Consider the following 13,516-nt stretch of genomic DNA (forward strand, 5'->3'; position numbering starts at 1 on the left):
CGAGACACGGGTAGACCGAGGGACGGATACCGGTACACGCGCGCGTCCGTGCTCGTGTGTCTGCGCGCTCGTGGCCGGCTAGAGGGATTCGGGACAGAGGGGTGATGGTGTTGTGGAGGGGGTCACGTGCCGCGGCGTGAGCGAGCGTTTAACGCGGTCACGCGAACTACCCGCGGCGAAATTCCAAGAGACCTCGAGCTTTCAGATACTGGGACAAGCCGAGGTCCGAGACCGATGCAGACGCCAAGGACGCGGGCAGCGAGGACAATGACGACGAGGGCGTCAGCCCCATCGCGCCCATCCTCCAGCCGTCGCTGCGGTTGCACGTGACGCGACTCGCCCCCGGCGGACGAGTGAGGCCCGAGGCGGAGAGGCAGCGAGGCTCCGCGACAGCATCCGAGCGACCGGAAGCATGCCGAGGTCCTGGTCTTGAGACCGGCCGCACAGGACCCGGTCAGCAATCCCGGTCCCCAAGATATGTGTTGCACGGGGGGTAGCGGGGGCGGCACCAGAATGACGAGGTGCGGTCTCTTCTGTGGCATGGCTGCCCTGGCGGCTCTCACGGCCGCCCTCCTCGGACCGGCCTGGCTGCACACCGAGGAGCGGCTTCCCTACCTACCGCGCCAACTCGCCGGCCTCGTCAGTGTCAGGTTCAAGCTCGGGCTCTTCCGGGCCTGTCCGAAGATCATCAAGCCAGCCAACCTCACCGCCCGTGAGTATATCATTTCCGTTTGTCTTTAATAACTCTTAGGTTTTACTCTATTGCATCTACACCCCACCCCGCAGATTGGACACTGATGGGGCGATTGCTCGGGCCGTTGATACCCCATTGCTTTACGGGGCCACAAATGATCAACGTAGCGCACTTGTCCATTTGTAATTATTAATCCCCGAATCGTTTGATTATTCGGCATACTTAATAATGCCAGCAGCTTCGTTTGTAGATAACCTTGGATTTATGTTTTTCGATAAATTCGCTAAAACAATTCGGAAGCTATAATGGTGTACAAGTCGTAGGTGGCAGGGGAAATACGACTGCTTATATCCTATTTCATGTCAGTGTACGAAATCATGAAATTGAAATGTTGAATAAGTTGAGTTTCCGTACTGTTTATTAATTGATCATTAGTTGTATTTTATTACACTTTATATTGCATATAGGCCAGCGAATAAATTTGCGAAAATTATTCGGAAAGCATCGCAATATACGATTTGTATAGAGCTGGAAATGTGATTGCTCGTACATGAATCATGTATTATCCTACTTTCTGTCAATGTGTTAGCTGCAGTTAAATTATTTACGAGAAATTCAAATATAATTTTAGAGTGTAATATTTTTCGAGCATAATTAAAAAAAGGGAAAAAGAAAAAAAAATTCAAGCGCAAAACGAATAATTTAAGTAGATAACAAAGACTTTTAATGAAAATTGGAGCTCTATGAGTTTATGTAATTGTTTAATCTGCCACAATATTCCATTTTTTTAAATTAAAAATTCTTAATATTGAATTTACATGGGTGATAAATGCAATACGAGAAATTTACAAGTTAGAAAATGAAACAAAAATTGTAAATGAACATTTATACGTTTTTGATAGATAAAAACTTTCTCAAAATAGAAGAAGGAGTCGAAATTTTCAAAACACTATGAATTTGATAAAAAAATATTGCTTTTTCTTCCTTACAGTAATGCGATATGTCCAAATGTTGGACGATTTACTTTATTTATTTATTTTATTGAATAAACAATAATCATAAAAAGTAGATATTCAATAATAGGTCACAATATGTCTAATATTAAGGAACATACAATCACCTTGAAAACTAACGTATTGTCTTTCGAAAAACCTAATTCAATACTAATATAGTTGTTACAATTGGGCATAGAATTAAAATTAGATCAATTAAACTGCGAATTTGAGATTAATCGCTAAACGTTCGTTTACATTTACAAATTTATATTGATTACACAAAGCAATTATTACATTCCCGAACTTAATAATAATTAAATAATCTTAACCAAATTTAATCGATTATATATTTATAGTTGCGTAACTTCATCCTATTTTTATTAATTTTTTACTTACAATATTTTTTTTTTTTTTAATATACGTTCTATACGTGAACATTACTAAACTTGGAAAGAAAAATTTATCTCTATTTATACGTTAATTATTAATCTGTCATTATGATAATTTAAAAATCGATCATTTTTACAATTGTAACATAAAAAAATTAGTGGGTAAAAATTGTTTGGCCACTTTACGAATTAATAATATACAAATTTATCTTAAGGTAATTAATTGGATTTGGAATTAAAAGTTTTACCTAAAAGCCATGTCGCATGATACTTTCCATTAATTCGATATTACCTATAAAACCCAATTATTTGTGAAACAATTATTGCAAAAAATTCCAGTTTATTTTGGATAAAACACCGAATGTGCATAAGTACTTGGACAGTGTGGATACGGAATTCATATCCAGTCTAATAATTTTTCATAAGACGAAGAGAACAATGCTTAGCATTGGCACAATTCATGTAAACACATCGGCATTTAAACATAATTAATAATTTCAGATTGATAATTAGTTTCTCGATAGGCGTTCGATTAATTATTATAATTAATGGGGCGAATGTCAGGATCATTGTTATTTTGCATCGTGGGATATACTGCACCTTTGTACCAATCTATAATTTATTAAATAATTAATTAATAATACTTTTGGCCCTTTTGGTATTTACTTTTAAGCATTTTTACTTTAAAGCATAATATTGGAAAGTCGTATTTTTAACAAAAAGAGGTAGACGCTAAATATCAGAGGAAAAACACTATCCTTTAATCATCATTTCGATTAATTTATTTAATGGATTGGTTACACTTTGGAGTTTTATTTGCTACAAAGTAATCCAAAAATATATTTGATTAATTAAAAGGAATTGTGCAGAGCTGTAGTGTAATATGCTTAGCCCGGCAATATGCCGAGTTTCCGCTCTTATCGTTGCCCTTATTTTATAAGGGAGCAATTGGAAGTTAAAGCTTCCAAAGTATACGATGAAAGTAACATTATCAATAGCGGAAGTTAATGTAAAAAAAGCTCTTTAGAGATCTTACGCTTAATTAATTAGCTTGCTTCTTTAAACCACTTCCACTGTGACTCGTCCAAATCCTATCGCCTTCCGTATTGCCCTCGATCCTAGCAGGATACTTCTGCTGCGAATACAAAAATAGAATGCTAAAGAAAAAGGACGATGATGCTCCGACTGCTAAACCCACGCTTGCGCATCCTCTATAGACCCTCTATAGACCATACGTATACCCCTTGCGTGCTGAGAATGAGCCGCTGTCGCTGATATTGTAGTCCTCGTCCTTGTGCTACGAAGCCTTGACAACTGCAACGCGGAGGAAACATTCAACGTTGAAAGTTAACGTAAAAACAAAGGGCGGGCATAAAAAGAAAAGTCAACGGCACTAGGTAAAGGGAAGGCGAGAAGCGAGTTGAAGAAAAGGAATATACCTACTTCTTTGTCTACCTCATTCACTCGTAGCAGCATCTATCCAGCCGATGACAATTTCTTTTTATTTCTTTCGGCATCGTCTTCCTCCTCCTCCTCTTACAACTTTTTTTCTTATTCTTCTCCTTCTTCTTCTTCTTCTTCTTCTTCTTCTTCTTCTTCTTCTTCTTCTTCTTCTTCGTTATAGCCTCACTGAAACGCAGTCACGAAGAAGGAAACGTACTTTCTTCTACCGTTCTTGCTCCATTCCTTTATTTCAGCCTTTATTTTTCCCTATTTTCTCAATGAGCTCTCCCCACAGGTATCTGGATGATATTCTCCCACTGCTCTGTCACCGTCTCTCTTATACTCGCATTTTCATTTTTCTTTCCTTCTCCCGAGTTCCCATCTATTGCTAAGCAAATTTCTGTTTTGATGAGGTGAGACAAGGGCCTTCTTACTAGTTTCTTTTATCTCCTTTTTTATTTTTGGTATTATTTGACATTTTTCTGTCTTTAGTTCTTCTTTTTTTTTCCATTTTATTTTTACTTAGGGAGTAACCGACAATCTCGCTGACCTCGTTACATCGATCTCGTTATGAACTTTTAAATAAGTTTCGAAACGATCGTTGGTTATCAAAAATTTCGACCCTAGTTGTTTTTTATTTGGATACGACGATTTTTGAGAAAAACAATGAAACGTAAACAATATTTATGCTTTTTACTGGTATTGTACATTTTAACTTGCATTATAATCATTGGCAATTCGAAATTCATGAAATTACAAACTAGTACGATGTAGTAAGTAATATCCTGCAGTGAATGAAATTCATTGCATAATTTTAGTAACTCCATGTTAAACTATTGGGACTCGTGAAAATACCTATAATACGTTTGATACAAAAAAAAAATAAAAATATTTGTTTGTCTAAATAATATTAATATAACATTAAATATATATAAGTTTTTAATATAATAATATTTCTTTTATTCATTATTAAGTTTTAGATAAAGTATTTTATAAAATGTTCACGTTTTACCCGAATTATAATTAAATAATAGGAATTTCGTATTATGTGTTTAAATTACTTGAAGAAAAGTCGTGAGATATAGAAATTTAAAAAATTTAAATTTCTAAACATTTAAGGTAACGAAAGTTCTTAGTTCTTTAATTATTTAAATAAAGCATTAATGAAAGAACATTTTCATTTTAACGTATGATAAAATTTCATTGTAATTCTTCAATTATTTATCGATTTTCCCCTATTTGCTTGAGCTTATATCTTTGAGCTTGCAATGACATTTTACAGTACTCTGTAGAGTTTCACTCGTGTGTTTGTTTAATAGTTGTTAATAGTACAATATTTTAATTTCAGTGAAATTACTAGCTAAAGAAATCAAAATATTTTAAAAACAATTTTTTAACAAATAATTATATGAAATATTTCATTAAAATATTAAGTCAGATATAAATGATTTAAAGACGTTGATATTCAAAGTCTATGAATTTTTATAAATTTTAAATTTTTCGAGAAAGTTTAAATGAAACTGAAAAATAAAACCAAAAACCAAAAAAAAAATCGATTAACATAATGTTTCGCATACACTAATAAAATAGGATCGTAAGTAATATTCGTTGCATTTCGTTTGATTTGGTGAATGAAGCGATCACGTCTCGGGAGTAGCCTACTTTCGTACGTCTAATCAAAAATTTATCCGTTAGTTCAGATAGACAAAAAGGACGAAAGAGGAAAACAGAAACGGTAAAATGCTCCGTGCAATAAGGACGGATTTCGGAATCGCTGACGGGAAAAAAAAGAAGACGATAGAGCAGAGGGACATAAGGCAAGGCGTAACCGCAAAGTTACGCGTCTCGACCTTTTTCTGGATTCCTCGGGGGATCTTGAGTCCAGCCTGGAAAACAACGAAGAAAGTAGAACTGTGGATTCCTACAGTCGTGCACTCGCCGTCTTTTCGACCCTTTTGTTTCTCCTCCCCCCCTATCTCTCTCTCTCTCTCTCTCTCTCTCTCTCTCTCTATCTCTCTCTCTCTCTCTCTCTTCTCCACTCATGCGAAATTCTTCTTGATGGAGCATACGTACTGATCCGTTGCTTCTTTTATTTTTATTCTTCCTTCGCTATTCCCACAAAGTCTCGCTACACCGCGAGAAATGCGAAGAGGGAAGTGAAGACAGTAGAAATAGGAGCAGCTGCACTGACTAAGGAATATTGAGATCTGGAATTCGGTGAATGCGGCCAGAAAAATCCTATGGGTGTTTCAGGAAAGATACATACGAGGACACGAATACAGTTCATAAATTTGGTTGCGAGGAAGTTTAAATCTAAAGCGAGAGCTCGATTGTATTTGATATCATTGATCGACATTGATATCGAGTTTCTACGGAATTATTCGCGATTGGTGATAAACACAATGCACATAGTAGATAGATTTTTTTTTATAAATAAAGCATTCGAAAAAATTTTTATCACGAATTATTTCATTCGAAATAATAAAAGGGAGTATTTCGGCGAAGTATACGCGTTATCTCTGGCTTTATCATTTTTCATTCTTGATATTATTATTATTGTTATTATTATTATTATTATTATTATTATTATTATTATTATTATTATTATGTTCTTTATCCGGTAAACGATACCTGTTAAATTTACTTGAATTTAAATAATAGAAATGGTCGACAAATCCTTTTTGACTGATAAATATCTTTTGGAAACGTCTCGCATATAGGGCGTCAATATTTTATTTTTTATAGAGATGATTCTGATGTGCACATACAATTAAAGAAATATCTCTAACGTAAATATAAAAATTTATTATTAAATCGGATATTAATGTCCCATTAATCGACAATATTTTACTAAACGTGCATTTTGATTTAAATTATAGCCAAGTAAATAACGATTAACTGATTTTCTTAAATTTTAATTAATAAACAGACACTCGAGACAGACAGACGAGCTTCCGCATAAAATTTTGAACATAATTTTTTTATAAATAAATACAATATTCTAATATTATTTTCAGAGTAGTGTGCGAAATGTATGGTAATTTGATTGAAATATCGTTGAAGATAGTTGCAACTATAGAAATAAAAAGTTGTATACTTTTTAGTACAACTTTTTGCTTAGAGTTAAATAACAAAATCCAATGTGTATAATACATACAAAAGTTAATTAGAAATTCAAATTCGAACATCAAAATTCAAATCGAAATTAGTATTTACTTTTTACTCCCATAAATGGCGAAGACTTAATTTAAAATATATTTAATATTGTGGAATATATAAATTTAATTCTTATAATTTTTCTATTTTTAAAGTACTTTTTTATTTTAACAAGCTGAACTTTCCCCAATATTTTAATAGATACGGTTTTTCGTTTCCGTTTTCTTCTTTAAGGGTAACGAAAGACCTTTATATATTATTAATTCACATATCCTACATGGATTTTCTTTGCATCGTTTAGATTATGAGAATTCTAATATTAAGCTTTACATTTGTCAGCTCACGTCTATTTTGATGCCTCTAATTTTTCTTATTTTTCAATTTTCAAAAATTCGTTATGCATTTCAATTCTCCCTTAAAGAAGATACACGCGCATCTTTTTAAATAATAATAAACTTAGCGTTTGTATTTCTCTTGAGTATTGTCGTTGGATTATAAAATGTACCGGGCTTTCATTAATAAGCCATCTAAATCAACAGACATCCATTGAGTTATTTCATAAGGATGGTACACTTGGCAGAGTTCGTTCGCACGAGTTCTTAAATTATTTAAAAAATGCACTTTAAGCACCAAACGTTGTATCTTTCACTTAATTAAAATAATTACACGACTACTTAAATCAAAGTTTTGCCATGATTATACGATGATATCCGTCGATATAATTAACGAATTAGCTCTTTATTTTTCATAAAAACTATACCTCATAAAGTTCTCCTTAACCTTGTTCACAATATACACCGAAATCTCAAATAAATTGCTCGAACATTTGTGCTACAAAAAGCGATGCCATACCAGCTGTTTCAACCTGCACAGAGTACGTATACGGTTAGATGGGAGGAGGTAAGTTAACGAGTCTCTTATTATCGTTGCCATTAGAGCCGCGACCGCGCACCTCGATGTTCCACGCTCTCGTGCTCAATTGAGAAATCCACGGGGTAGTTGAGAAAATCGATGATGAGGTCGTGGCTAACGGAGACCGAAGAGGATGGGATGTAGCATGAGGGGCAGTAGGAGGCGGAGATGGAGAGTAGAATGAGGAGAATGGGGATGCGAAAGATGGGTGAAGAGAAAGAGAAAGAGAAAGAGGATGAGGATGAGGAGAAAGATGAAGAAGATGTTGATGAAGATGAAGAAGAGTGCGAGATGCCTGAGTATAACGACGAGCTCTTGTCCAATGGTGCGTTGAGGGGAGCTGATGGTGACTAATGACTGCGGCATTAAATAAAACGATCAGCGGCACTAGCTCCCCTTGGATAACGTTATAATACGCTTTGTTGGTTTGTTTGTTTACGCGCGCGCGCGCGCGTGTGTATGGGTATGTATGTGTGTGAGCGCGAGAGTGTGTAACTAGCAGAGCTTTGGCCGGCTTCTTTGCTACAACTGCTTCGACGAGATTTACGGACAGTGTAAGAACATTGACGAATGGCCACGCAATATTATGAAACAATATTGATAGATATTGTGATACATGTGTGTGTGTGGCGTGCATCTGCGCAAGAGGTTACCGATTTCTTTTCCTCGATTGCTTCGTTACTCTTTCTGTCCGTTGATTTTGGCGTGGAAGAAAAAGTATAGACAGCGCCTTCAATCATCGTTAATGCTATCGATTAATCTTTAGCTCATTACACGCTTTAACTTCGGCTAATAAAATTGAATTCGCAAATTGGATTATTGCAATGAGGAAATGTATAACAATGTTGCAATACACAATAAATTTAAGCAATCTTTCGGCAACTCGTATCTTTTGCTTTTAGGTAATAACTGCTTTTAATTTACAAGAGAGCTTTACCATCGAATGTATAAACATTTTATTAAATACGAAACACTGAAAACTTTTAACTGAAAATTAACGTGCAAATGAAACAATTGATTTTTCGAAAATAGAAAGCATAAAAAATTGTTTAAATGCTGGTTATCACTGTGTATGGAAAAGACAGAAAATGTCAATAAATTTCAACTAATAGGATTAATATAATTTACGTAAGGGCTAGTAGAGTCTCTATAATCAGATTAGGTCAGGCAGATTTATAAAATACTTACATCAATTTGACATTCAAGATTCAAAGATAACATGGTGCATTGGAAAGTAAGGTTAGTTAATAATTATTTAAAAAATTATTTAATATAATGATTTTAAAATTAAAAGAAAATTTTATTTATTTAAAGTATGGCAATGATAATAGTCTTAATTAAGTGGGTATAAGGAGAAATTAAGAATGCATTAGAATTTACCATAATTTCTGCTCTTTCATTCTCCCTATCCATCTTTCCTCTTCCGTATATATTAGCCTGTAGTCGACACTTCCGCTTTGTCTACTTTCCACTGTGGTTGAACTTCGAATCTCGTTTGCCTTTTCTCTTTCTCAATTTCTTTACCATTTCCTTGTTCCTCTCTTCTCTTTTCTTCATCTAGCTGTCTCTTTTATATCTCTCACTCTCCCTCACTTCGTAATTCTATTATTCTCGTCATTTATCTTTCATTTCTAATAATTCCGTTGATTTTTTTGACCGCATTTTGTTCGTCTCTTAATTTTATCATTTTCCTTCATTCTTTTTCTTTCGCTACCAGTTCGAGTTGCATGATAAGTGTTGTCGCCAATGAAGAAAAATCGTTGCTGTCTTACTGTGGTTATACGAAAGGAGGATAATTAATTGTCATACATCGTGAGCATGCTCATACACAGGCATACGCACATGCGCGCATGCGCTCAGGAAGAAACACACACTCTGACGAGCGCGCGCGCGCACACACACACACACACACACACACACACACGCGCGCAAACACACGCGTGTGTGCCTACATACACTTCTGGGATCCGTACTTCGGTTTAGTTTGGAAGGCTCGGTGGTTTGTTACGTATAATGCTTTTTCATAGCTCATTTTTATTTGTCTGTACTTTTTGATATTTCATTACGGTCAGAGTTAGCATTTCTAGAATTTGAATGACCATGGATTATTGCTTGTGTCATTATCATTAATGGCCATTTTCTTCCGGTCGATGATCATGACTGTCTGCCTCGCCGTATCACGCCAAGTTTAATACGAAGTGAAATTATAACTTTTTCCTCTGATAAGTCGAAGAAGAAATTCAGGAGCTTATTTTTTACTACAGCGTAATTATAGAATGACGTGATTAATTACATTATGTCTTGTTCAAAATAATAAATTACTGTTCTATACTGTTTATATTAAAAAATATTGATAATAGAGTTATAATGATTTATGGTTTTTTTTTTATGAAGTATTATATTACAAATTGAAGCAAATGTTAGCTCACACAGAGCCATGATACGGTAATAAGATCACATATCGACGTAGCTTCTTTAATGATATGGCTCGTCCTTATTTCATCCTGTTTTCTATTTGTATTAATCCCCTCAAAACGTACAGAGTATATAGCTCTATTGAGTATACCATAGATTTATAAGAAAATATTACATATAAAACATAAGCCCTTATACTCTATAAATCTTTATTAAATCGATAATCCTGAAAACGTGACGGAGAAATAATTGAAAGTATAAAAAAATTATTGGTACGCAGGAATTTATTTAATAATTCTCGAGATTATAAAAAGTTTAATACGATGACAAATGAGTGCGAACGTGGAGAGCGCATTAGGCCACGTTTAAGTTGACTAAGAAGTAATCCCTCATACGGACAGTTCGTATGATTATTTGGTTATAATAAATAACATAAAACTGAAATAAAACTGTATACTATAAATATAACATTCTGTCGTAAAGCTGAATTTTTTATCACAATCATTAGTAGTGTCAATATGAGCGAAATTCTATTTGGTCAGATAACGAGTTTTCATGGACGGTTTGAGATAGTGACAATTTGAGAAAAATTTCTTTCCTTTATAATAATCTTCATTACCTGGATGTCGTACGAGTGTATAAAATACCTCTCGTACACATCGCACTCAGAATTGTTACATATCAATCAAGTTTCTCCAGCCGATTGATAAGAAAGGCGAAAAGCTTAAAATTAGTATATAAAATAGACTTTACCCGATATTTGCAAGAGCGTAATCATAATTTCGACACGACAATTTATTTCCGCGTAAGCAATTTATCAGCCCCTCCCTTGATATTCGACAGGATGAAACAGCCATTAAAGAGTATTTTATTGTACTCCGTAAGTAAGGCAATGACACGGTGTGTATTTTATCAGTGGCCCGAATCACTTATTTGCCTGAATAGTCTTAAAGGATGCGACAGACACGCGTCACTCCGATCTCGCATTAATCATCTTGGTAATAGCCGAGCAACGCCTATGTAATACTCCATCGACATGCCTGTGCAGCCCTCGCTGGCATCAACCTTAATTACTTCATCGCGCGCCGTCTCAAAGCTACAATCCGAATTGTGCAAGAAATTGTGGAGCTGTCCCTTAAACCCCGTCCCATTGCAACCCGATCGTAAAGTTGTTCGGAGGGGATTTGCAATTTAAGCCTCCACCCGTGCTAGAGTTTCAAACTCGAGTGACGATAAAGTCGAGTGCGCGACACAACGGGGGAAAACGCGACTCGAACTCAAAAGCGCGCCTCGACCTTCGCGAATCAACGCGAGAAGCTCCCCCCTGCCCATCCCGCCCCACCCGCCCCACATTCTCACTCTACCCCGCCACACACGACAACTGTTGGCCAATGCTAAGAGAAAGAGAGAGAGAGAGAGAGAGAGAGAGAGAGCAGCCACTCGTTTGTTATACTTTCTTCGTTAATGTCGATGCATGTTAATTGCTGTAGGCAACGCTTCTTTCGATCCCGGCTTTGTTGCTTATCGGCAATGCCAAAATTTGCGACGATCGATATTTTCGGCTCCATCGCTATTCGAATGAATTGTTCGGATGTGTATGAGTAGAAAATGTAGGAGGAGATTACAAATTAATGCAAAAGAGTATTGAGTTAAGTTTCGTTAACATTCACTACTCTTTTCTTTTTTCATTCTAATTTTCCTTTTATTCAATAAACATAGTATACAGGTATTTATTGATTTTTTGGTTACATGATATTACTGGTATGTGATTCAATTTTTTCGCAAAAAATTAATTGAATGTAAAAAGGGAGAAGATGCATTGATTTATAAAAATTGAATGTACTTCAACAAGTGTACAACATAGACACGTTAAATTTTATTTAAATTTTTCTCCAGCGAAGTATTCAATAGCACTTTACAGAAAACTATTTAAACTGTTAAATTGAATTTTAACAAGCTGTAAATTATTTTGTTGAAGTTTTGAACAATCGATTCGATTTACCGAGATCATATAACTATGTAAAAGAAATAATAGTAATCGATATTCAAGCATATATTAATTAGAGTAACGGAAGTATTTCAGAACAATGAAGTGTTAAAATATTTAGTATTTTTATGTATGTGATACTTCGTATGCTCAAAATATTCGTACATTACTAGAAAGAATAACATTAAATTTAATTAAATTTTAATACGTGCGCGCGCCGACACACCCACTCTCTCACACGCCGGCACGTGCGCGCACTCATACACTTGAAATAAGATTTAATTAACATTTTCTAATTCGTGATTAATATTGATGTGCAAATATTTTCACGATTGAGATTGAAAATTTCTATAAAATTCTGTAAAGTTGCATATTTTATAATAATCATTAGAGCATGTATTTCTTTCTCTTATTAAAAAGAGATCGAAAATTTTTTTAAAATTAACAGTTCTACTTATGACGAAATGTACATTTTTAAATAATATTATTTTTTTCGATTTAAATTTAAACAGAGTCTTGAACGTTAATAAAGTGTTAGTTATAACACGTTAGTTAAGTGTTTTGCAAATCTTTTAATACTTTACATTCTATTACAATACATTAAATTCTATTACAAATTCATATCAACATATTAATGATTTGAAATTTTCATGTGAATAATACTTTTGAAAGGATAATCTAAATTACGTCTTATACACTGTTAACAAACGACTTTATGTATTAAAAAAATAAATAAATAAATAAGTTTGAGTTTTTAATTATGCAAAGAATAATTTTCGTTCTAATGGCTGTTTTCGTATGATAAATATTGATTGCACAGATCATATATTTTGTATTAAACGACACGCAATACTGAAACAATTCTTATTTCAATATTATATAATCACGATCAATGGCAAAAAAGCCTTTACAAATTATAGTAGCTTTCGAGACCTAACAAAATGCATATAAAAAAAATTTACGCTACGTGCATATGACGAATTTACCTGTATTAAAACTTATATAAATAAGCACGCGTACATGTGCATTCATAATTACAGTAATTATAGAATGTTAGCAGATTTGTAGTAAAAGAAGCGAAGTGAAAAAGATAACACGTAAGTTAAGTTGAAAATTGAAGGTTGAATTTTGTGACTATACCTTTTGCGAAAACAAATAGTAATTTGCCAGTGACGCCGGAGCCACTTCTTCTGATTCAAACAGGAAACGCCTCTTAACGGCTGCGGGATTATTCCAACTGGTGAATTTACGTTGGGTCGTACCAGTCATCCTTCCCACTCCTTTTACTAGTTTCTCTGGGAGTGAGTGAACGCGTGAGGACATTAACATAACATTAGCCATTTGCATTAATCCGGAATACATCAAGTGTCAGCTAGGCAAACGAAAGTATTAAGGGATAAGAGAACGGGGGGCGGGGTGTTCGTATGTATGTATGTGTGCATATGTGCATTTAAGAGAGAGAGAGAGAAAGAGAGAGAGAAATACAATAGGTAATGAGCAAAAACAACGAGAGGAAAAACAGAAA

The 13,516-nt window shown here is 34.7% G+C and overlaps 1 protein-coding gene across 1 annotated transcript in view; it reads left to right on the plus strand.

Annotated features, from left to right (window-relative positions):
* The first annotated feature begins 212 nt into the window (after positions 1 to 212).
* LOC105362104 (uncharacterized) overlaps positions 213 to 13,516 on the plus strand; it is a 216,218-nt gene continuing 202,914 nt past the window's right edge. The window contains exon 1 of the mRNA XM_011499454.1: positions 213 to 712. Coding sequence (XP_011497756.1) covers positions 478 to 712 — 235 coding nt within the window. The 5' untranslated portion in view covers positions 213 to 477. The remainder of the gene's footprint in view (positions 713 to 13,516) is intronic.

The sequence above is a fragment of the Ceratosolen solmsi genome, unplaced genomic scaffold (genome assembly GCF_000503995.2).
Source record: "Ceratosolen solmsi marchali unplaced genomic scaffold, CerSol_1.0 scaffold35, whole genome shotgun sequence".
Taxonomy (NCBI): domain Eukaryota; kingdom Metazoa; phylum Arthropoda; class Insecta; order Hymenoptera; family Agaonidae; genus Ceratosolen; species Ceratosolen solmsi.